At 34.0% G+C, this 26,355-nt stretch overlaps 1 protein-coding gene across 1 annotated transcript in view; it reads left to right on the top strand.

Annotated features, from left to right (window-relative positions):
* Positions 1 to 26,355, top strand: part of LOC109103150 (SH2B adapter protein 3-like) — a 41,482-nt gene that overhangs the window by 14,973 nt on the left and 154 nt on the right. Inside the window, exons 3-8 of the mRNA XM_042752653.1 lie at positions 17,462 to 17,566; positions 18,907 to 19,001; positions 20,582 to 20,667; positions 21,070 to 21,284; positions 23,106 to 23,277; positions 24,723 to 26,355. The exon at positions 24,723 to 26,355 is cut by the window's right edge and continues 154 nt beyond it. Of these exons, the coding sequence (XP_042608587.1) occupies positions 17,462 to 17,566; positions 18,907 to 19,001; positions 20,582 to 20,667; positions 21,070 to 21,284; positions 23,106 to 23,277; positions 24,723 to 25,063 (1,014 nt within the window). The 3' untranslated portion in view covers positions 25,064 to 26,355. The remainder of the gene's footprint in view (positions 1 to 17,461; positions 17,567 to 18,906; positions 19,002 to 20,581; positions 20,668 to 21,069; positions 21,285 to 23,105; positions 23,278 to 24,722) is intronic.

Here is a 26,355-nt window from a genome sequence, read left to right as displayed (position 1 = left end):
AAAAGCTCATACTAGTTCATGCCTTGATTCTGTAATTGTTTGCTCTATGTTTGGTATGTTCACTACAATAGCAGCAGTGAGGGCAGCTATGCTAAGAGAGGAAGCTGCAGGCTGGCTGATAATTTCTTTGCGTGAGAAACTTTGTTTCAGGGAAGTCCAAACTTTAAAACCAGCCTGTGCATAGCAGATAAATTAGTATGATTATCTGCTGTCAGATTTCATAGAAGTGTTGTATGATCATCAAGTTAAAAATGACTAGCTATACCAGAGACAAAGTGCTAAGATATTGTGTGCATTTATATATATGCAATGTAGGAAATACAGTTTGTGTCCGTATGCGAACATTTTTGACTGCAGAAAGCCACGACTAACCAATCAGAAACAAGCACTGCAAAAAAGAGCCTCTTGTGTGTGCTTTTTTTTATGTGTATGTGATGTTGTTTGGAAGGCTTGAGAAACATCTGTTGTTGGCCTCAAATGGTGTTCATTAAACAGGGCTGGAGACCACAGACCTTTAATTGCTGATGTATTATAAACAAGTTTGGTGGAGTGCTTAGAAAGTTTGGTGAATGCTTAGAAACATTACAATGAAACCAGGAAAGCCAGCAGTGTGCAATACATTTGAGCCAACAGAATGTGGATTTGTGGATTGGAAAAGAACTTATAGAGTTGTGTTTGAGTTTTATGTTGACGTCTTCTGATGTGGCTTGTTGGTGTGTGTGATCAAGCTAGAAAGAAAACATGCTGTATCAAAGTTAGATTTCAGCTTTTGCAATTCTTTTCGTGTTGGAGGTGTCTTGTTTTTCTAGTGTTATTTGCTGTACAACAATTGCAGCCAGTGCTGTGGAAAATATTTCTAATTCTAGAAAACCGCATCCTCCCATCTGGAGCGTGTTAGAGCTTCACGGTGACCTTGTGCTCATGCAGATGCTCACACAACTACATCCAGAGTCATTTCAACTCTATAACAAGCCACTAACAACCGAATCAGATCAACAACAGTATTTGGTATAAAACAGGCTGCAGATTTAAACCGAAACTAATTACCAGTTGCATATGATATATGGAAGTTGTTTATGTTTATGTTTTTTGCTTGCATTTTTAAAAGTTAAATATTGATTGACATCTAAGAGGCAGCTTTTCTAATTTTTTTTTCATAGGGATTTTAAAAAATCTTGAAGCAAACCAGCTAGCTTTGAGATGATTCACAACATTTGCAAACTTACATGAAGCAAAAAATGCATTAAAATAAAATTAAATAAAAAACAAGACAATTCTTTATGAAGAAAATGAATGGGATTTTTACTTGCAGAGCTTGACTGTTAGGCTCTGTTTACACGCCTTCTTTTGTTTTCCATTTGACTTTTGAAGAAATGGTCTGAAACTTGACTGAAACCCAGTTTGACTCAAAGTTTCATTTCTTAACATGATCAAGAGCTGCTCTGACCTCTGTTTATCAATATGAAAATCTGTAAATTGATAAGTAGGCCACAGTCATCAGTCATAACGAAATCAGACATGTCCCTTTTTCGCCAAAAGCATAACACTTGACAATATAAAACCAAGAATTATATCACACACAGAGATGCAGACAGCAGCAAACACTCTGATGCATTTTCAAAGACACAGGCACACACACATAGTTGTAGACCATGCGCTGGTTCACATGATAATGACAGCATTTTTTATTTAAATCAATTTTTTTTTCAATGCATCATTGTTTTCAATGCATCACTCTTTTCTCATTTGTCATGTGGAAATGCATTATTTGAAATTTTAGTTTCGTGTCATATATGGTCTGTCTCAACTGGTGGCTTGCAACCCAAAACTGACTGGTCTTGCTTATTATTTTGCATATTTTTGGGCCTGCATAGTTCAGGATAATATTAATACTAGGGATGTGCGCGACGACTAATTTGACTGTCGTTTAAATGGAAGTTTTGTATCTGACTAGTTGATTAGTTTAAAAACAATAAACCCCAAAAGATGGTAAAAAAAAAAAAAAAAAAAGTAAAAAAAAAAAAAAGGTGTTGAGAATGTATATAAAAAAAAAAAAAAAAAAAAAATCTATGAAACACACTGATAAATCCCTCAATGAACTCCGCTAAAAACAGGTCACAATAATGGCATACTCTTGCCACGCGTTATCATCATTTAATTTTAGGCGGTCTTTAAAAAGAAAAAAAGAGAAAATAGAAGAGCATACACTCAACGTCAGCCAATGCTTATTTATTAAAATCAGCTGGGGAAATGCAGAACAAAGAAAAATCTATCAATAGCCTGACAGAATTCTTCATCTTCATATAACATTAACCAACATATTAAAACACAAGACAAAAACAATAGGGAATTTTATCAAGGAATAGCATTAAAACAGCTTCTAAAAACATACTTCGTCATGTCGATTATATCATCTAAAAACAAAACGACCAAAAAGAAAGACAGAACCTGAGGTGATTAGGGTTTCCATCCAAAGTTGCGAATTTAACTTATGCGCAAAATTGGAATATCACATAAAACATTTGCGAACAAGCACTGTTTCCATCCAATGCATCAAAGAGAACAAAATCGTCACTTCCTGTTAAACTGGCACTAAATACCAGTAAGTAACTGAAGTATAATAATTTTCATATATGATAAATTACTTGCGCCTCAGTGCGAGCAGACGAAACACAATAAATTATGTCATTGCTTTCAGAAGGGGGATGCATGCTGCTGTTTGGGAACGCAGTCGTGTAAGATTATACAGAAATACTTAGATGACAGAGTTTGCTCAGGCATTTCAGAACGACCATAACAACATTTCAGATGCTGTGGAAGAGATCATGCAGTCCGCTGCTTGTCAAGTTATCCCGCCTCATAGCGCAAAGTCAAATATTTTTTTATATGCGTTTAGAGGAATTTATTCGCAAAATGCATTTCCATCTCCCATTATTCGCATTAATCCTTTTTCGCACAAGTCAAAAACCACCTCAAACGAGCGTAAAAACTTTTTTGCGAATAAAGGGATTTTTATTGGAAATTTGGCGTTTCCATCACTCGTTTCTCATTCGATACTTCAAAATGCGCATTAAAACAGGGTGATGGAAACATATTCCTGCACTTGAAAAAACGTAGAGATAACGGAAAGTGCCTGGACATCACGCAGCACTACCGAAGTGGGTCTTCGAGAATAGACGGCGCGGACGGGATCGCAGCGGCGGCGGGCTGTAGTGAATGACATTAGCTGGATTTGGCTAGTCTCTAAGGTAGACGGCTACGTGCCTGTAATGAATATGATTACGCATCGCTCCAGTAGAGTTATTGTAAACCAATCTGACATTACACAGTTCACACAAAACTTTTCAGTTTCCTTCTAACTCAAAATAATCCCACACCTTGCCCGTCTTTCGCGTGGTCACTTTTGAGTTCGCCACAACTGACACGAATAAAACTCATGCGAGGCATTAGGTAAAAATGTAGTTTACGTCCCGACACACTTTTAAAAATAATGTATTATTTTTCATAAGTTTTATTTTAACTTATTTAAAATGTTTTAAATGTAACAATGGGAATTTGATAGTAACATAAAATTATGGTAATTTTAATGATAATCAAGGTTTTTTTTTTTTCCTGTCGTGTAATTGACTATTGTTTTCAGTGTCGACTAGTAGGAGCTGTACCGTTTAGTGGACTAATCGACTAGACCCGCACATCCCTAATTTTAATACATTTTATCTACGACTTTACAAGTTCCTAAGAGTCATAATTTTGGGATATAATAATTTGAATTGCCTGAAATCATTTTAAATCAAATAACATTTAATTTCTAAAGGTTAGGTATTTGTAATACAATTTTTTTTTTTTTTTTTTTTTTTTTTGGTATCTGTGCGCACTGTTTGGCCTATTTAATAATTTAGTGTTTTTACACCTCATGGTTTCCATTGACTGGTTTGTTTTGTCTGTGAGCTGCTGCTTTATTTATTTACTGTTGTAGTTCAATCATTAGTCGTAAAGCACATCTGTCAATATAACTGTTTCACACTGGTACAGACTGTCCAAAACTTCCGCATCTGCAGCATTGGAGCTGAGATGAGATCCTTTGTGTGCTTTGCATATGCTGGTTCCTCATCTTTGGGTGGTTGTGTGTTTTTGTGTAAAACACATTCACCCAATACCTTTGAGAGCTGTGCGCTCAGAGGACAAACATGGCCATGTGGGTGGTGGGTGTGAAACAGCCCCTGCTCAAAATATTGACTGTGTAACACTGATGTGTTGCCTGTAATTCAACAGAACAGCCCCATGACGCCTATGTTTTTGGACTCGGCCACTGTTAAAGGCCCCAGTGTGAATATTCACAACAGCTGAGCAGTGTGTGAAATACTATATACACTGAGTTTTGGGTGAACATCCATTTAAATTAGTTTTTATGTCATAGTTTTTGTTTGTTTGTTTGTTTTTCATTTTATTTTATTTAAATCTTTAGTTTTTTTTTTTTTTTTTTTTTTTTTTTTTTTTAAATTGTGTTTTTCTTTTATATAGCCTATTTTATTTTAAATGTTTTATTCAATTTCAGTATTATTATTATTATTGTTCTTTTTTGTACATCAAGTTAAACTACAGTGCATTAAAATTGCCTTGGGAGGTAACTAAAATAAAATAAGCTTAAGATTTTTATATTTGATTTTATTTCAGTTAAAGTTTATTTTATTTCAAGTAACAAATGTTTTAGTTAACTTTAATAACCCTGAATCAGACCAATTGCTTTTGAGTTTGGGTGTGCCATTGACTAATTCGTTCAAAGAACTGACTGATTCATTAAAAGAACTGACTGATTCATTAAAAGAACTGACTGATTCATTAAAATATCTGGCTCATATGAGGAGTTTGGTCCTGAATTGGACAGCATTAGCCATACTTTGTCTGTTGTTGCATACAGCCAGTGAGGATTCATTGAGGAATTCATTACACAGATTCAGGACAATAACTTGAATTTGAGGAAGTTTTTTTTACTGATTCATTCAAGGAACTGTCTAACATGAGTCATTTGGTCTCGAATTGTACTACATTGGCCATGCTGTATGTTTGTGAACTTGTGAATTTGAGAATTATTTTGACTGATTTATTCAAAGAACTTGCTCACCTTAGTCATTTGTTCCTGAATTGAACTACATTCATTCAGCATGTGATTGAGTACATTGATTCAGACTGATAACTTGGAAGTTTGAGAAGGCTTTGGAATGATTCACTCAAAGTGCTGAATCACAAGTATTTTTTTCCTAAATTGTACTTGGCCGTGCTATGTGTTTGTTGTTATGTGCAGTCAGTGATGATTCAGCAAGTGATTTGTTACACTGAATCAAACAATAATATATGAATTTGAGAGTGTTTTTACTGATTCATTCAAAGAACTGGTTCATGTGAGTCATTTGGTCCCGAATTGGATTACATTGGCCGTGCTATACGTTTGTTGTTGCGTGCAGTCAGGGACGATCCAGCAAGTGATTTATTACACTGATTCAGACGGATAACTTTTGAGTTTGAGAATGCTTTTAACTGATTAATTCAAAGAACCACTTCACATAAATCACTTTTTCTTAAATTAGACTACATTGGACGTGCTATATGTTTGTTGTTGCATGCAGTGATATCTCAATAGAAAGACTGCTTTATATTTATTGTCTCTGTCCCATTATTGTCCCATTCAATTAACTTAAATCGATGTCTGCTTGAATGATTCTTTTTAAGTCTTTTAAAAGTGTTTTGTGATATATTGCTGATATAAATAATTGTTGATGAAAATAAATAATGACAGTACTGTTTTGGTATGTCAGTGTACCTTGCGATATCAAATGAAAATTGAGCAACCTAACATTGCTAAACTTACTGAAACAAAGTGAAAGCACCTTTGAACCAATTTCTGAAATAAAAACACTGTGTAGTAGACATATTTTTAGTGGCGTCAGACCCATTCAGACCCTGTTATTTGCATCCTGCAGGTTTGAATTTTACCAGCATATTTCTCATCTCCTAGTGTGTAATTTACACCTGGCATTTTCTGTTTGACCACACTGGAGGTGCATTGGAATGAATGTATACATGCAATCTTGCTAAAAAATATCTGGATATAAATGCATGTTAATGCCAGGTGTCAAGAGGCCTTATTTGTTATTTCTGCATTGCATGAATTGTCTTCTCAGACTTTTCAGATGCAGAGACATGCTTTTGTTTTCAGTTTTGGTCCCCAGACGTGAGCACAGGTTTCTCAGCATTGTTTTTCAGTGTGTGTCCATGTGGAAAGCATGCCTGGGCTCTTTAATTTAAATATCAAAGGTGTTTGCTGGCAGCGTGTTTGTGTAAATGCTGTGAAGTGTTGTGCAGTGTGTTTTTCTCTCAGCTAACAGCTGTTTCAAGCTGTGTCTACACTGCAGGTGGCGACGTGATGCTCTGGTTTTGATGCGTCATACCAAGACCATTTCGATGCAGTATAGATACTCGATACTGTCAGTCATTGCAGTAGGTGTATTTTAGATTTGTTGCATTGTGTTTGCAATATACAGCAACATAAATTTAATGTATACTGCAGTTGCAGTCTAGATTGTCATGTAAGGGGTGATGTATCGGTTGAAATGATAAATCAGAAGAATAAATGAGAAACCGATATGCTTCTGAATAATAAAAAAAAAGTTTAAAAATAAAACCATTTTTTTGTTTGGGCTTAATATGATTAAAAATTTACTTTTTTTATTTTTTAGTAAATAAATATAGTTATTTAATTTTGTAATTGTTAGTATTATTTAATTTAATCTAAATATATTTTATTATTAAATATTGAATAATGAATCAATTATAATTAAATTCCACATTGATAAATATTATTTTTTTATTATTTATGCATACATTCAACAGAATAGCCTAAGATGGTTACGTTATAAAAATAAATTTAAAAAAATCATTTCAAATGATAAATCAGAAGAAAAACCTAAAAACCAATGTCCTTCTGTGCCAGACTTTTTATTTTGAAATTTTTAAATTCCATGAATTTTTTAATTATTGACTGTATTATTATTTTTAAATATTGAATGAATACAATTATACTATAAATGCCATATTAATAAATATGAAAAATATTTATGTAACAGAATAGCCTAAGATGATTGCATGTCATTCAAGAAAGAAAGAAAAAAATAAAATGTATGTAAATTCTAAATTCTGATATGACTGCCTTTACTTTGATTTTATTTCATAATTTATTTTAGCAGTTTTTGAATCATTTTCACTTAGTATATTTAAAATTTTTCCATTTAAAATTTTGTATTGTTCCATTTTAAAAAAAAAAAAATGTGTATGTGAATAGTATTATCCAAATTTTATGAATATCGAAAATTCCAATAAAATCATGATGGGAGCATATTAGTTTCTTGCATGCAATGAATCACTAGCAGTGCAGACTGGCTGTGAGTGGATTATAGATTCTATATTGCGAGTATGTGTGGGCATTGTTGCAACTCTTTATGTTAAAACCTGCAACCACTGAGTTGGTATACCTGACCTCACTGAGCTATACCCATGGAAAGCACCGCTGATTCTATATTGCGAGTATGCTGCTCCCTCGCTTGCTCCCTCTCTCTCTCTCTCTCTCTCTCTCTCTCTCTCTCTCTCTCTCTCTCTCTCTCTCTCTCTCTCTCTCTCTCTCTATTCGTCTCTGTGTCTTGATGCATGTAGCTTCTGTGGTTCACCTTCTCTAGTCCGTAAACAGGATGCTTGCTCGACCTGTGTGAATTTGAAGTTGTATAGGAGTAGCTGTGTGTGTGTTTTAGCATAAGTGTATACGTATTTTACGTATACATGTTGTGTCATGTACTCCCACTTTCCAAATTGCATGTGCATTTTTTGTGATTAAGCCAGTAAATATTTTTATATAATGTAAGGGCCAGTGCATTTTCTTAACATGCTATTATTACTGGCGAGAGAGTGTTTTTGAATCTGCAGCTACAGATAAACTGATCAAGCTGGGAGAGAGATTGAATTAAAAAGCAAGAAAAAATGAACTCTTTTGCTAAATGCATTAATGCACTTAGTTTTTTTCTTTTCTGCAGTGCATTTAATGCAACAAGCAAATAGCATTTTAACACAGCTAGTGGTGGATGACGAGTGGTTTTCCAGCTGTTTCAGATTAACGAAAACATCCCTTTTTTAAAGAAAAGCAAGATATTTGTCCATCATCTGGAGGTTTTGTATGACACAGGAAACTTGCTCACTTTATTTTCATCTGCGCTTCTCCCTCTCTCTCTATCTCTGTTTCTTTCTTTCATGTGTATTTTCTCAGTACTGTGTAAAGCTGTGGTGGGGCTTTCGAGAGCAGCAGTAAAGGTCAGAGTGATTGACACACTGTTTTAGCAGCGCGCAGGGAGGGAGAGGGAGGTAAATAAATGAAGGAGTGTAAAAATAAAGCCAGTGAAAACCATGTGCAAACCATTCTGACCATGGAAAGGATCAGTCTTTAGCACAGCATGCATTTATGTACAAATGTGTGAGTGTGTATTTTAAAAGGTGGGGAACTTAGATGTGAAAGAAAATGTTATATGCTAAAAGACATTCTAGCTGTCAACACCACTGAAGAGCATTGATATAATATTCTGTATATATAATATATATCAGTGCTTCCCACAGGTTTGAAATATACTTGCGGTGGTAGCCGGGTGGAAATCCTCCTATTACCTATGGCACACAAATGGTCTACTACATGTGACAAACTACAAATAATGTGACTTTTAACAATATTTTTGTTTATTGAAATTCATTTCAATACAGATTATGCTGTGTTTAGGGGGATATGAAGTACTTTTTATCCATTTACCTTAAAATTTGTCAGCTACACCATTAGCATGCATTTGAAATACTACATTTTTATGAAAAAAAAAAAAAAAAACACTTTAAAGGTGCTGTATGTAAGTTTTTGACTAAAGCATAAAAATACCACAATATGTTTGCAGATATTTAAGAAACTTAACATACTTTTTTATCTGAAAAGCAATCTGGAGTCAGTTATTCTCCTTTGAAAATGTGCGTTTGGCCGGAATGTCTGTTGTTGTTTTGGTTTGTGAAACCCACCCACTGGCAGTTTACCCAATTGGCGGAAAACACAGTGCATTTTTTTTGATTCGTAGTTTGGTGGATTGGTTAATGTTGGTATTTTTCATTTCATTTCATTTGTATCTGTGTGTTCTGAGTCTGAGGGGGGTTGTCCAGGTGTAAGGGGCCTCTACAATATTTTGAATTTGGACTGCAATACCTAGTTCAACCACTCGGTGTCAATCCTACATACAGCACCTTTAATGATGCTCAAATATTGATCTAAGTGTTGGGGAAGAATTCTGCCATCTGCTGGTTATAGAAAAATCTGGAGGAAATACAGTAATTATATAGAGATCCATTCATGTGATGTCCCTAACTGCTCTTATAAATGCAATGTAGAACAAACATGATCACACAAATGCACAGGCACACAAACATACCTGGTCTTTGTCTGTGAAACATCCACCACGTCTTTGCGGGTCTCTGCAGCGCATGTGGGACTGTCAGTGAAAGTAAACCGTTCTCACGCACACCGAACACATAGGAGCTTCACGTCACATTTTTTGCACGCTCAAGCGTGTTATTTTAAATGTAGACACTCAAATAGAGATCAAAAGCTCTGCCAAGATTGACGAACAGTTGATCATAGCTGTACAGGTTTTTTTATTATTATTATTTCTCATCTCCCTAAATATATCTAGTAGCAGAGTTAAAGCAAGTGCTGGAAATCCATTTATCCTTGACTGAAGCTCCTTCGTCTTCATGGAGAACGAGCCTGGTTTTTTTAAACGCCACATGTGAATGGCCTCTAATCGATTTGTAACCCAAAGGTTGCGGGTTCAAATCTCTGAACTGGCAGGGATTGTAGGTGGGGGAGTGAATATCCAGAGCTCTCTTCCACCCTCAATACTACGACTGAGGTGAGACCTTTGAGCAAGGCACAGAAACCCCAGCTGCTCCCTGGGCACCACGACAAAAATGGGTGCCCACTGTTCGGGTGTGTGTGCACTTGGATGGGTGAAATGCAGAGCACAAATTCCAGAGTATTCCCATTAAATATTTAATTTTTACTCATAATGTTTGTTAAATGAGTTTAAATATAGGCAATATGTATAGCCTACGTATTAACGATATACTGTAGGCTAAACAATACTGTACACGCTTAAAAATGCTGGGTTGTATCAACCCAACTTTGGGTCAAATATGGACTAACCCAACTGTTGGGTTAAATTTTTTTATTAAATGTTTAACCAACCCAGTTGTTGAAACAACCCAGCATTTTTTAGAGTTTAAATGATATAGGCCTAAAAAAAAAAAAAAAAAAAAAAGTTATCATGCAAACCAGTGGTTGTGTGGAGTATTTTACAAAAGTTTAGATGATTTAGGTTAATCTGTAAACATTATTTAATATCTGAAGTAAAAAATAAGCTAGAAGCTTATTATAGTAAAAATGAATTGAACCATTAGTTGGGTTAAATCAACCCATTACGCTGGGTTAAATAAACAACCCAATTTGCTGGGTAAATTTAACCCAACATGTGTTCTGTCCTATATTTACCCAGCAGTGTTTTTTAGAGTGTACAAATAAAGGTGACTTGACTTATAATTTTTTTTTAATGTGTGTGTATATTTATATATATATATATATATATATATATATATATATATATATATATATATATATATATATATATATATATATATATATATATATATATATATATAATTTTTTTATGTTTTTAAAATATGTGTGTGTATATATATCTTCCTACTGTCATTATTTTGTGCTTTCTGCATCATGTCGTTTCTAGATTCCTTTCCAATTGTTATTGCCAATTTCATTACGTGACTCATTTTGAAAGGTTGTTCTGAGAATGTGAGCAAAAGCAAAAGTAACAATTAGGAAGTGGAGTTATTCAGATGAATGGTGTGGCTGTTTGTTGTGGCATTTTAAATTGCACTCATACACAACACATGCACAATTAAACCGTGTTTTATGCGGTAACACCAGAGAACATCTGTTAGTTGAAATGAAACTTTTTAATATGAGGATGAGCCATGTAATCCTTATGCATTATATATAAGGATTTTCATGGCATCACAGTCTATTTGTTGTATATATATATACACACACACACAACAGATAGACTGTGATGTTGGCCTTACTCATCCATTTCCACATGGACAGCCTACTGTTATTCTGTATTACTATTAAAACTAAAGTTAGCTAGACTCAGAGTTGCAGGAAATGCACTTCAGACTCAGACTGTCAGAAAATAAATAAACAACATTCTACACAGCCTCGCAAAAAAATTGAAACAAATATGGTCATATTAATCAAGCCAATATGGATTTCTTAGTATTTTGCACTTTGGTTTAAAAACCATCATGATTTTCCACACACTGCTGGCAGCAGTTCTGGAAGTCACTTCACAACTGTTTTGGAGAAGCTAGATTGTAACTTCAGTTTGCTTAAGTTACTCATACCTAAACAACAGTAAAGCAAAAGAAAAAGTGCTTAGGTGCACTAAACTACTAAATATATTTTTAAATGTAAGATTTTCTGACACAGTACCACTGAAGGTATTTGAGTGAACATAGTTAAATTACTCTAGTCAAGTCAAGTCACCTTTATTTGTATAGCGCTTTATACAATACTGATTTTCTCAAACAGGAAAATAGTTTGTCAATAATGCAAGAAGACAATAACAAAGAGTAATTTTTCAGCTATAGTCAGTTCATTGATGATTCAGTGATGTCATCACTCAGTTCAGCTCTCTTCTGATAGTGTCTGTGCAATCAGTCAAGCGTCCCCAACTAAGCAAGCCAAAGGCGACTGTGGCAAGGAACCAAAACTCCATCAATGACAGAAATGGAGAAAAAACCTTTGGAGGAACCAGGCTGAATATGTAAATATGTGGTGTGTGCTTTCCTCTCAGTAACGAAATAAACACACAACAAATATGACTGCAGTGAGAAAACAGCAGTTAAGAAAGCATCTGATCATAGCAGTTTGCAATGGGCAGTCCAGTCACGTCATGTTTATTTATATAGTGCTTTATACAGTAGACTGATTGAAAAGCACGCAGGTTTACATTAAATATGAAAAATAAAGTCTCACAGTGTCAATCATGCTTTCAGTTGGAATTACAACTTGATTTTCTGCTATAAAGCAGTTGTCCAGTGTGGAGCTAGCTAATGAATTTTATTTGTGAATGCAAAAATAATATAAATGCGTTTTTGCTTAATGCTGACGGCAAGCGAGAAAGTATTATAATGTTTGCCTTTCTATTGCTAATAATATAAAAGCAATCGTTATAATACTTTTTGTATACATTAATTCCTTTAACCATTCTATCTGATTATTAGACAGACTTCTATCCGTATTAGACAGAGCTGTTTACGACGGCAGCAAACAAGAGAGAGAATGTGAGCTGTGTGTGCGCTGACTGCACTCAGGCGCTGCCTTTCTCAGCGCCGTCAAAATAAAAGTCCCACCTTGAACACATCGGCCAAGCAGAAAAACGTATCGTCCGATGCCGATATTTGAAAAATGCCAAATATCGACCGATATATCGGCCATGGCGATATATCAGTTGACCACTAGTTAGAATATGTGTAACTCAGTATTTTAACTGTGTGTGTGTGTTAATTGTAATAGCTGAGCCTACCGATTAATTGGTGAAATAATCAGTGATTAGTCGATTAATCATTGTAATAATCGTTAGATGAATCGATTATCAAAATAATAATTTGTTGCAGCCCTAGTTTTAATCATCTTTTGTTTGTAACCTTACGCATACTAGTTTAAATTCTTTTGTTCACGAATATATATATATATTGGTTTTAATCAGTCCCTCCAGGATTTCACGATTTTTTTTTTGTGTGATTTTTGCGATCAAAATGACTGATTTTGCTGCGGCTTTTCTCAGATTTTGTGGTGATATTTGCAACATTTCTTATTGTTTTGCAGTGAAAATATACCACAGACAACATTCTTCTAACACTGTTATGACTTTTCTGACCTCAAGAACCACTGTAGGTCTCCAGACTAACGTTTGAGGACACCAGCACTAGTGCCATTAAGTTCTACAGAAGGTGGCACCAGCACCTGACAGTAAAGCACTCACCCTAATCCCACATGTACATCTCAGAGATGTCTATTTAATGTCTGCATTTACATATGCAAGATGTATTTTTAAGAGTGCTTGTTCATCTTCAGTACGTCTCTAAGATGTTTCCTGTCAGATGTCAAATAGACATTTATTAGAATGCATGTGAAACTGCTTCTGAGACCTTTATCAGAGTACACAGCAGATGTTTCCCAGATCTTTAGCAGACGTCTTACAAATGTAATAAATATATTAGATCTGATAAAATGTACTTTTATTACTGTCATTCATAATTTCTAAATATAATTTAATGAATACAAAAATATATAGGCTATATTAGGGAGTGGAAATTGCCTATAAGTACTTCTCTGCAGCCATCTACCAGTGGTCATTTAATATCTTTTTTATTTTTAAATAAGTGTTTGCTTTACTACATTATAAAACTTTTAGTTTTATACATGGGGGAAACCTATTAAGGATGAACAAATATCGTCACATTAAAAATAACTTTCAAATTCGGTAATACTTAAAGCTTTGAAGTGCTGGGAAAAGTTGTGTGAAGCATTTAAAATCACTCAAACATTAGACCATTTCTGCCACAAGTTGTTCCTGTAGTTTTGCTGTTAAATCCATGGTAATTTGTGTTTATTGAACAATGTTTTTCCTGGTTTTCACATCAGTGGCGATTGTTCTGATATCAGCTTTAACAGAATTCTTTGCTAAATTTGAAAGCTTCTCACAAGATTTCACAGAGATGTTATTGATTCTGTGGCAAATTCGACTGCTTTCTTCATTGTATCTCCCAGCGCTGTGTATAGCGGTGTCACGTGATCGAGATCAGCCCGCGGCTCCGGCTCGAGCAGATAAGCAGTCTGCGCTGTGTAGCACAAACTAGTAGCACAAATTCGTTCCGCTTTCAGTTGGTTTATCCAATGTAGCTCTTGTAAATCGAGAACTCAAGGCTTTTCTTTGACTAAATGTTCATTGTGATGACGTCAGGCTTCTAAGCCCAATTTCTGCTGAAAATTTGTGCCAATTACGAAAATTTGTGATCTTTTGCGAAAATTGTGGAGTTTGCGATAAATTCGGTGATCGCAAAATCCTGGAGGGACTGTTTAATTGCCTTTTGTTTGCAACCATATGCATAGATTAAACTGTTTTGTTTAAACAAAATATCATATGGATATTAGTTTAATTCATCTTTTGTTTGCGGTCATAAATATACAAGTTTAAATCAACTAGTTTTAATCGCCTTTTGTTTGTAACAGCATGTGTACTAGTCTAAACAGGTGTTTTTTTTTTTTTTTTTTTTTTTTACATGTATTAGGGATGCACCGGTCCGATACTCAGTATCGGTATCGGCTCCGATACTGCCATGCGATATACACTTCAATATCTCTTCCCTTTGTGCTTTGATCTTTTTTATGCGGAGTGCTGCACGCTGTGACTCCATGTTGCTTCAAGTGCATCATTCTGTGCACGGGATGTGCATAAAGCACTTGATGTTATTGTGGGTGTACACAAAATAAAGCAGACGTTTACGTTTACATTTCTTTCCACTGTTATCACAATGCAAGTCATCACGCCAATTTTGCGCTCTATGAGATGTAGATATTTGCAAGATTTGTAGCCTATGCAACAGCCAAACAATATAAAGAAGCGTTATGTGCAGAGCTCTACATCAGATGAACTCTTATTCTGCGTTATGGGACCAACAAAAGATAGGCTGGGTTGAAAAGTGGCATTTCAGGGCCACCCACACAACAAATATTAAAGCATAATCGTACTTTTTTTACCCACAAACAAAAAATATGAAAAATCTAGCTTAGTTTTATTTTTTCCGTTTCTCAAACAAAACAAAATAATAATAATAATTATAATAATATCAAACCGTTTGTCATTTCTCTTTATTTCTAAGTAGAGAATCAAGTAAAGAAATATTCCAAGACCAGAGTGCAAATATTGGATAGCATTGTATTGTAGACAGATTGGAGATTCATCCTAATAAACATGCCGCAACAATAAAAACCGTGAATTTCTATTATCCACTTCAGATCCTCATTTATCTTAGGACTGTGGCAACAAACAATCGCTTAGCTTGCTCACTTAATATAACCATAAATCTTCGATAACAAGAAAAAACATCATTATAATGACAAAACAACTCATTATTGCGAGAAAAAAATGTTGTTTTAATGAGATAACATCTCGTTAATTCGAGAAAAAAATTAAGTTTTAGCGACATAACGTCTCATTATTACGACATTATTGAGTGGAAAAAATAATATGTGTGTCAGCAGTGTCACCAACGTACTTTTGTTTGTTTACTAGTTTCATTCATCTTATTTGTAATCGTATATATCTATTTTTAATAATCTTTTGTTTATAATGGTAAGCTAGTTTTTTGTAGCTATACTACTATTCATATACTACTTTAAATGATCTTTTGTTCATCCTTATGTACACAAGTTTAAATCAAATACCAGTTTCAGTCATCTTTTATTTGCAGTCATTTTTAAATCATTGTTTATACCATATTTATGCTAGATTTCATATATTTTTTGTTCATAAACATATGTATATGCAGCCATAAGTATAGGCCTAGATATTTTACAATGTGTTATAGGAATCGCTGAACAAGCACGTTTCATGCATTTGAGAAGAGAAACCAATCATCTGTTTTACCGTGTGTGTGTGTGTGGTGTTTAATCCTTTAATCACTTCTTGTTCCACTGGAATTCGTGCAGAAGTGTGCTTGTTTGTATGCGGATGTGAATGAGTCGGTGGTGTTTTCTGCTCTCTTCTGTGTGAGAGTTGACTGCAGTTCAAAGAGGAAAGATTGTAATATTACAGCACCGTTGATCTGGCATGAGCCTGTGCATTTGAAGCTATTTTAAGCCATGATTCAGTCTGACTCACTCAAAATGACAGATTTCGTTTGAGCGAGAAAGAGCTTCTTCATTCCCAAATCTTTGATGTGTCAGAACTGACGGCATACACTCTGGAAATTCCTGCAGCTCCGAGCATCCGGATTCATTTGCAACTCTCACAACTTCCCGGAATCCGCTCTCATTTTTTCCCAAGGAGATTTGGTGTGTGTGTGTGTGTGTGTGTGTGTGTGTGTGTGTGTGTGTGTGTGTGTGTGTGTGTGTGTGTGTGTGTGTGGGCGTAGGTCGAAGGTTTCAGATCACAGGTCATAGATCTATTCTCTCTTAATTTCCAGATGAACATTCTTAGTTAATCCCAGTAGAAAAAGAAAATCATCCCCCTCGGTTTTCCCCCTCTCTGCTCAAACCCACACTGGACTACATTCATGGAGTGTGTCATGCTCTAGAAATGTCAGTTTTATCATCAATGAATAGTTGTTGTGTGTCAGATTGTATATCTGAGTGTTGCATCATTATATTTTATTTATTTATAAAGAAGCTTGTTTGGTTTTGTGTTAGTAGGAGAGTCCACATCTATGAAAGCTTGTTTCCACCACGGGGTAAAAAATAAAAAGTCAATTGCAACTTTTTATCCCACAATTCATTTTTTTTATATAAAAAGTCACAGAAACAGAGCCACAGGAAAGAAAAAACAGAATTGCAAGATGCAAACTCAGAATTCAGAGAAAAGGTTAGAACTGATAGATGTAAACTCAGAATTCAGAGAAAAAGTTAGAATTGCGAGATGTAAACTTAGAATTCAGAGAAAAAGTTAGAATTGCGAGATGTAAACTTAGAATTCAGAGAAAAAGTTAGAATTGCGAGATGTAAACTCAGAATTCTGACTTATCTTTCAGTTCTGCGTTTTCTGGAAGGAAAAAAAGTGAGATACAAACCCCTGTTTAGTGAAGAAAAAAGTCAAAATTGTGAGATAAAAATTGCAATTACTTCTTTTATTTTATTCAGTGTTGAAAACGGGCTTCCATTTAATTCACAGTTTATTGCTCAATGTCAAATTTGACATTTGAATTTATTTTACAGACACTTTTATCTCACAAATGAAACTAATATAAGCAGTAGCGATCAGTTCTTGAGTAATAATTCTCCTCGTTCTTATAATGCAGTGTCAGAGTTGGTTTTGTGGAAATCTGCTCTAAGTTTAGTAGCAGGTTTCATGCATTTACAAAGAGGAGAAACTTTTTCAAGGAAAAACGTTGCTAACGTACAACAATTGAATGCATTTACAAGTAGTAGTAAAAGTATAAAGACAATATGCAAGCACAATATAAATGACAAAGAAGGTTATTGAATTTATATAAATGGAATTAAGGACATTATTAAGTTGTTGTGCTGTTTATGTTTTAGGACTACAAAACGCCAAAGCTCACTGTACCCTGTTCGGACATCCAAGAGATTCGACGCTGTAATCGCCTAGAGATGCCAGACAATATGAACACATTTGTCTTAAAGGTGAACAAAGACAAAAACTCATGAATTACACACTGGTTCATTTTATTGATAAACTTATATATTTACCAGGCTAATTTATTTGGTTGATATTAGACCATTTTAAGATTGTGTATAGGTACGTCCTGTTTTCATGATGATTTTAGTGCAGCTTTTAGTAAATATTGCATGCAATAAATCATTGTTCATTCAATTTTGTTACATTTACATATAATTATGCAACTATTTAAAACATCCAAAAGTTTAAAACCACATTGAAAGCATTTTCCTTTTTATATTTATACATGGAATCAACAAGGTTGTAGGGCCTTCTTTATAGACTTAATAATGTAAAAATAAATAAGAAATATTTCACTATTTTTCACTACTTTTGTTGAAGGTCTCTGAAACAACTCAAATTATGCTTGAGAACATGATCATCAGGTTTCATAATACAATAATTAATAAATAGAAAAATGCAAAATAGAACAATTTTAACTTGTCTCACATTTTTGGAACCCGCTGTCATGATTAGTGGTTGACCAAAATGGGTTTTCCTTTGGTCTCTGCCGATATCTAGAGAGCAGTGGCTGATGGCCAATATAATGCTGTTGTGTGGTGCAACATACTTTTCTCTATATAAAACTATACATTATTTAGAATTACTATGCATGCAGTTTTTATGGCCTAATAGAATTTGGAATAGTAATTTTAAATGTATGTATTTAAATAAAAGTGTTATATATGTAAATAAAAGCTTTTTTGACTTTATAATAATTAAGCAAATATATGGAATAGTAGTGTTTTGGAATGTATATATGTATAATGTATAAATAAAAGCTTTTATGGCCTCTTTATAATTGAGAGACTATAAAAACCTTTTACTAAAATGTATAAATCAAATTTTTGGGGGATTTATACATTTTAGTAATAGGTTTATATATTTAAATAAATGGGATTATAATAATGATAATTATTACTTCATAGAATATATATCATTTTTTATTTAATTTGTTTAATATTTGAATCAACATGAAATTTGCTGTTGCTTACTTTATATATATATATATATATATATATATATATATATATAATATATATATATATATATATATATAATATTTTATTTTAGCTTTTTTTCTAATCTATCTTCAAATTCACCTAAAATATTTTAAAACATGATGCAGATAATAAACAAAATAATCAAAAATCTGTCAATTAACATTAAACTCGGTCAGACACTGTATTTGTTATGAATAATAAATTTTTTATTAATCCCTCACCAAATGTCAAGGTCATTTCCAAATCTTTTATTTTCTTTTGTTGGTTCATGTGTTTGATTTTTTCCTCTGTTCTGCGCTCAGGTTACCGGTCATCCGGGTAGTTTTTTATTTGAGGCTGATAATGAGCAGCAGGTCAGCTCTTGGACCACAGAGCTCAGAGAATGCATCACCAGCAGGTGAGAGCGGTGCTTTCTGCGTTTGAACTAAACTTAAAGATTCCAGACATCTGCAAACGTTCCTGACATTCCCCTACTAAGAAAACCCACTCAGTTCCTCTTTTACACACATACATACACTCTCTCTCTCTCACACACACACACACAGAATAAAACAGCTCTATTTTAACAAAACTAAACTTAGTGCTACTGCTAAAGAAATGCACATCGTCTGGGTTCCCACATATTTTAGTATTTTTAAAAGTCTTAATTTAGATGTTGGTTGATTTGTTTGCTTGCAGACATGTCGGCACACACCATCTGTGTGTTCTGCATATGCTATGTCTTTCACAAAATGTGTGTTTGTGTGTGTGCACGCATCTGTTTCATTTCCTTTTATTGGTGTGAGGGTACTGAGAACTCAAGCCTGTGTGAATATATCAATGTGAGTTTTAGGAAGAGAGAGAGAGAACGAGAGTGAGGTCTTCCTGTTTTTCTGATTACTAAGAATCTCAAGAACTCGACTCAGCACATCTCATGGCCTCCTTTCTCTCCATGCCCCCTTCTCTCTCTCTTTTTTTCTCTTTATCGTTTGCTGTCTTTTTTAACCTTTTTTTCGGTCCACCCTGTGTGTATGCGTTCATCTTGACATAAGAGCATCATATACAATAGGGTTTTTGCTTGTCCAAGAATTACACAACACATTTCCTGACTCGAACCAAAAGCTTTTGTGCTGCTTTCTCCCACAACTTCCCCAAACGCCCCTCCCCTCCCTGCGTCTTGCTTCTGCTCTCTTCCTCTGACCTTTCCTTCATTTCGTCCCTATAGGTTTCAAAGCGACGTCTGTATTTCTAATTCTCATCCAATAAGATCTGCTCTCCTCTTGACCCAGTTTTTTCTTGTATTCATTCCATTCCTATTTATTTATTTATTTATCTATCTTTAATTAGTCACAATTTTCTCCCAGTTTTACTATTTTTTTATTCTTTTATTTATTTATGAATTATTAACCTTTTAATTTAAATGTTATATTTTCAGTTAATATTTTCATTATATGATTATATTATCTAATATTTTAATTATAAATATTATATTGTAACTTTATTTATAATTAATATATATATATATATATATCTATATATATATATATATATATATATATCTCTATATATACACAACACACACACAATATTTCTATAATATGCATAGTAAAAGCAGCATCAAAATTGTGTTTTTGCAAGAAATATATGAATGTCCTACTACATTTGCTAAGTTGTTTAGTATACAACTGAGTATACTACTACAGATAAAAATGTATCCCACAATGCAATGCATTGATCTTGATCTTCCATTTCCAAAATTACAAATAAACCAAAATTAACTTTTAAAATCCCTGTTTTGATTATTTAAAGACATTTTGCATGAAATTGAATTCAAAATGTGAAATAATAATAATTAACAATTTATTTTATTAAAACAATGAAATGTACTTGGCATATGTGATGTGATGTTATTGACTGCGTGACATTCTGTGACCACTTCATTCTGATGTTAAAGAAGTTCATAAATGTTTACGAGAGTGTGTGTGTGTGTGATTCCAGGTCAGATAGTGTGGATGGAGAACCGTTTCCTGTTAGCGACTCGCTCAACGCAGCTCGCAGAGAGAGCACAGAGCCCAGCGGCCAGGGTGAGTCACGTACACACACACACACACGCTTATGCTCTCTCACTTATCAATATGTAGATTAATGCAACTACTCTAAAATAACTACGAATTCAGCTCATAAAGAGACATTTGTGTAAACAGGACAGAAAACTGTCAATTTTGATGTAATGGCATCTTTATTGTTCATATGTTTCGGTTATACTTTTGAAACAGTTACATTTTCTATAGATTTCCACTATAGCATATGTATTTCTTATTAAATAGATGCGATTAAACTATTTTGCACAGTAATCCACTGCTCTAATGTCTGTAAACTTTCTGTCTTGTGTGTGTGTGTGTGTGTGTGTGTGTGTGTGTGTGTGTGTGTGTGTGTGTGTGTGTGTGTGTGTTTGTGTTTGTGTGTGTGTGTGTGTGTCTCCGCAGGCTCTCTGGGTTTTGGACTCGCAGAGCACGCCTACGATAAAACGGATCACTTCCTGTCCTCTTACCCATGGTTCCATGGGCCCATATCACGTGTGCGGGCTGCCTACCTTGTACAGCATGCCGGGGTCAGCGGTCATGGGAACTTCCTAGTGAGACAGAGTGAGACACGGAGAGGAGACTACGTCCTCACGTTTAACTACCAGGGCAGAGCAAAGGTAATGAGGCCTAATCATCATCATCATCATCATCCTCATTGTCATGAATGACAAAAACATTTCAGTCTTTTCATTAGGGATTATACAATATCAGTGACCAGTTTATTCTTTATTATTAATTTATATGATTTGAAATGATTTATATATTTTATATTAATAAACTGTTATAATAAATGATACTATATATATATATATATATATATATATATATATATATATATATATAATTACTATAATGGTAATAATAAAAAATCATGACAAAATGGGTGAAAACGGTGACATTCTGGTCTCGAATATAAAATATATACTGTGCATATACATACACACACACACATACAGTACAGACCAAAAGTTTGGAAACATTACTATTTTTAATGTTTTTGAAAGAAATTTCTTCTGCTCATCAAGCCTGCATTTATTTGATCAAAAATACAGAAAAAAAATGTAATATTGTGATATAATATTACAATTTAAAATAATTGTTTTTAAATTTATTATACTTTAAATTATCATTTATTTCTGTGATGCAAAGCTGAATTTTAGGATCATCATCACATGATCCTTTAGAAATCATTCTAATATGATGATTCATTATCAAAGTTGGAAACGGTTCTGCTGCTTAATATTTTTTTCAGAACATGTGATACTTTTTTAGGATACTTTGATGAATAAAAAGTAAAAAAAAAAAGTAAAAAAAAAAAAGAAGCTATGTTTTTAAAATATAAATATTTTGTAATAACAATATACACTACTGGTCAGTAATCTGGGGTCAGTAATTTTTTTTTCTTTCTTTTTTTTAAATAAAATCAGTACTTTTATTCAGCAAGGATGTGTTTAAATTGATAAAAAGTGATAGTAAAGAAAATATATTATTAGAAATTTTTATTAGAATTTATTTTGAATAAATGCAGTTCTTTTTTAACCTTTTATTCATCAAATATATTAGACAACAGAACTGTTTCCAACACTCATAATAAATCAGAATATTAGAATGATTTCTAAATGATCATGTGATATGACTGGATGTTACATGTGACACTGAAGGCTGGAGTAATGATGCTGAAAATTCAGCTTTGCATCACAGGAATAAATTATTTTTTTAAAGTATATTCAAATAGAAAACTATTACTTTAAGTTGTAATAATATTTCACAATATTACTGTTTTTTCTGTATTTTTGATCAAATAAATGCAGGCTTGATGAGCAGAAGAAACTTCTTTCAAAAACATTAAAAATAGTAATGTTTCCAAACTTTTGGTCTGTACTGTGTATATATATATATAACATCACATCACAATGACTGTTGCACATCTTTCTGTTCATGTCTGTATTCTATTGATTTATTAATATTCTATATATAAAGAAAACAATTACGAAAAAAGGACACAACCATGTAAATGTTCAAGATTGGCCATCATATCAGTAGTAACCAAATAGATATTTCTTATTTTTTTATTAATCATTTATATATATTATATATATTAATTTTTTCATAATAGTTTATTTTATTGGTGCCATGTTTAGGCTGCTAAAACTGATGGTTTTAAAAGCATTAAAAGTCTCTTTTTATACTGTGCTTTATATTGTTTGAATACCATTTTATTTAAAATAAATAAATAAATAAAAAGATTGGCCATCATATCAGTATTAGTCATTACATAAAAATAATTATTGTTAAAATAGTTATTTGTTAAAATTATTGTAAAAGTATCAAGTATATCAGATCTTTATATTGGTGCTTAATAAGAAGTTACTGTTGCACATCTTTCTGTTCATGTCTGTATTTATATTGCATTTTCCACTGTTTTTCTTCCTTTGCAGCATTTGCGTCTATCTTTAACTGAATGGGGTCAGTGTCGTGTGCAGCACCTGCGTTTCCCATCAGTCATGGACATGCTGAGTCACTTCCGCAACTGTCCGATCCCGCTGGAGTGCGGCGCCGCGTGTGAAGTTATGTTGGCCAGTTATGTGCGGGTAAACCCCACTCACACAGGTGAGATTGTGTTTTGCATTGTTTTTATTAACAATGCATATTTGACCCTATTTTAATGATACTTTGCATAATTATGACAATAGAGCAGATTAATGGATCATTCTCAGCAATTGCACACACAAGATGAATGAGAAATTTGTGTGAAACTTCACTTGTGAAAAAAAAACACAGGGACACATTGTGATTTTGCTGCTTTTACTTTCGTTCTGATGGCCTAATTTAAGCAATATAACACACGAATGCCACAAAATGAGGTTTGGAGGGGAAAAGTCCTTTAAACACCCTTTTGCACATGCAAAAAAAATATTACTTAAGTCACAACAGATGTTTTCGTAGTAGACGACTTGATTTGAATCACTTCTCAGCCATTTTCACAGTCTGATGTAAACCATGTGATTTTGCAGGTCATAATGGCGAGTAACTGTTTGATTTGGTCACCAATTTTTCACACATTTATCACTTGGCAATAAATAATTTGGGATTTTGTTTCTAAACCACATTAAAAAAGGATAATCAATTTAGTTTATGTGATCATACACTGTTTAGCACTGCACATTTAAAATATAATGTAGAACTGTATATAATAAAAATAGTATATTATGTAGCAGTTATTGATCTGGAATGTTCAAGAAGCTAAAAACATGCATGCAGGTTCTTTCTTGTCTCTCTCTCACACGCACACAGAGAGAGAGAGCTTGACAGGATCCATTTTCCTCTTGTGCTTTGTGGTTTCAGTAGGTCTGTGAGACTTGACATAAGGAAACATGCACTCTCTCAAACACACAGTCATCCATACATGAATAGCATATCATCAGAACTGCAGACACTATGACTTCAGACTTACCTGCCATCAAGTTTCTGTTTCCTGCAGTCCCTCCCTCACAAGCTGTAATAACGCAGTCAAGCACACACACATACACATAAAGCCCAATACTATTTTTTTATATATATATATATTATATATATATATATATATATTATATATATATATATATATATATATATACATATTTTACTACATCTATATACTTCAAACAGACTGTGATACTTGTAGAGGTTGTGATTGTGAAGACATTGCCCTCTATGGGATATAGGGAGTATAATATGGTTATTGAGGTTTATTTTCAGGTAGATTTAAAATAGTTCATGATTTCTATCCATAATAATTTCTATTAATGGACATAATTGTAAGAATACAAAAAGTTTGGGGTCGTTGTTTATGAAAGAAGTCTCTTCTGCTCACCAAGGCTGGATTTATTTGATAAACATTCAGTAAAAACTGTAATATTGTGAAATATTATTACAATTTCAAATAACTGTTTTCTATTTGAATATATTTTAAGATGTAATTTCTTCCTGTGATGCAGAGAGTCTTCACTGTCACATGATCCTTCAGAAATCATTCTAATATGCTGATTTGCTTTTGCGTTAATTTTTTTTTCTAGGTCAGAGTTCGGCTCTTGGCTCTCCGTTATTGGTGCCCTTCTCTCGCTGGAGCTCGGAGCCGAGTCTGGCTCACTGTAGTCCGGATTCCTGCCCTCACTCCAGCCCCTCCACGACCCAGTCGTCAGCATTAGCAGAGCTCCAGCACCACATGCCCCTGTCGTTTCCAGAACGCCCCGTTCCTGTCCCCCTGCGCCGGAGCGAGTCGGTGGGCCGCAGAAACCTGCTCCGCCACCCCAACCCACTGCCGCCCCTACTGTCGAACCGGGACTCTGACTACGAGCTGGAGCCTCCCAACAGGGGGCGCAAGAGAGCCATCGACAACCAGTACATGTTCTTCTGACAGAGACAGAGGATGAAGAATAAAACAAAAGAAGCCACAGATGAAAAGTGCTCCAGAATTCCCTGCCCGGATGGAGAGCATTCGGCAGCCAAATGGAGAAAGGAGTTCGAGTCGTGCGAGATTGCGCACGAGACTCGGGGTAGAGGCACGTGTGGCACTCGTGTGTTGCACACGTGTCTGAACAATACTGCCAGACACCTGACACCCAACCCTGCCAGCTGTCTACCTTGTGAATGTATTATACAGATGTTTCACTATCAAATCGGTGTAGAAAAACTAAAGTAGGAAGGTGAAGTAGATGGCTGCTCAGAGGATTTGTTGGAAGTAGTAGATGGGAACGTTTCACGATGGCGTGAACAAACCAAGGGTCTATTCAAACACGTCTGTGTCTACACTGGAAGCAGCCGACATCGCAACAACTTGAGGCCGTCTGCACTGGATACGTTCACAGTCAGCAGTAAGCTCGAGGCTAGACTTTAATAATCGACGATTACTAAAACGACGATCAATCAGACAAAAAAAAAATTCTTTATTTTAGACAGAAATTGATTTAGCATGTGATTGATTTGATCATTTTATGTATGTTCGTATTCCTACAACTGCGTATGCTTTATGGTTAGACATAACAAAATAATTCAAATTAGTACGTCAGACCAGAAGGCTAGACTTAAGCGATTATTAAAATGACAATAACATTTTTTAAATTTATCTTCATTTTCTACAGATATCCTTTATAAAAACTGATTTTGCATATGATTAACTTTATTGTTAATGTTACAAATGTTTGTATTCCCACAACTGCACATGCATATTTTTAAAAATCCAAAAATCATTCAAATTAGTATAGAAGGCTGAACTTGGCAATAAAATCACATGGATTTTTTTTTTTTTAATAGAAATCTATTATAAAATTGATTTTGCATTTGATTAAATTTATAATTAATTTTACATATATTTGTATTCCTACAACTGAATATGCATATTGTTAGAAAAAAAGAAATCCATCATAAAATTGGTTTCGCATCTGATAATTGTATAATTAATTTTACCTGTGTTAGTATTTCTACAACTGCATGTGCGTATGGATAAAAAATAGAAAATGATTATGTCAGATCAGAAACATCATGAGCTGGCTTTTGATAGAACGGTCAGAATTTATTTAAACCTGTAAAGAATACAATTTATAACACAGAAATTGAGCAAATTATATTTTTTATAAAATCACTTCATTTTAGATGTGGCTGAAGTCAGAAATAGAAATGGAGAAGCGGGGTGTCCGCATCAGGTGCTCA

Source organism: Cyprinus carpio, chromosome A5 (assembly GCF_018340385.1).
Source record: "Cyprinus carpio isolate SPL01 chromosome A5, ASM1834038v1, whole genome shotgun sequence".
NCBI lineage: Eukaryota > Metazoa > Chordata > Actinopteri > Cypriniformes > Cyprinidae > Cyprinus > Cyprinus carpio.
The sequence above is the reverse complement of the archived record's forward strand: the minus strand, read 5'-3'. Positions and strand labels throughout refer to the sequence as shown.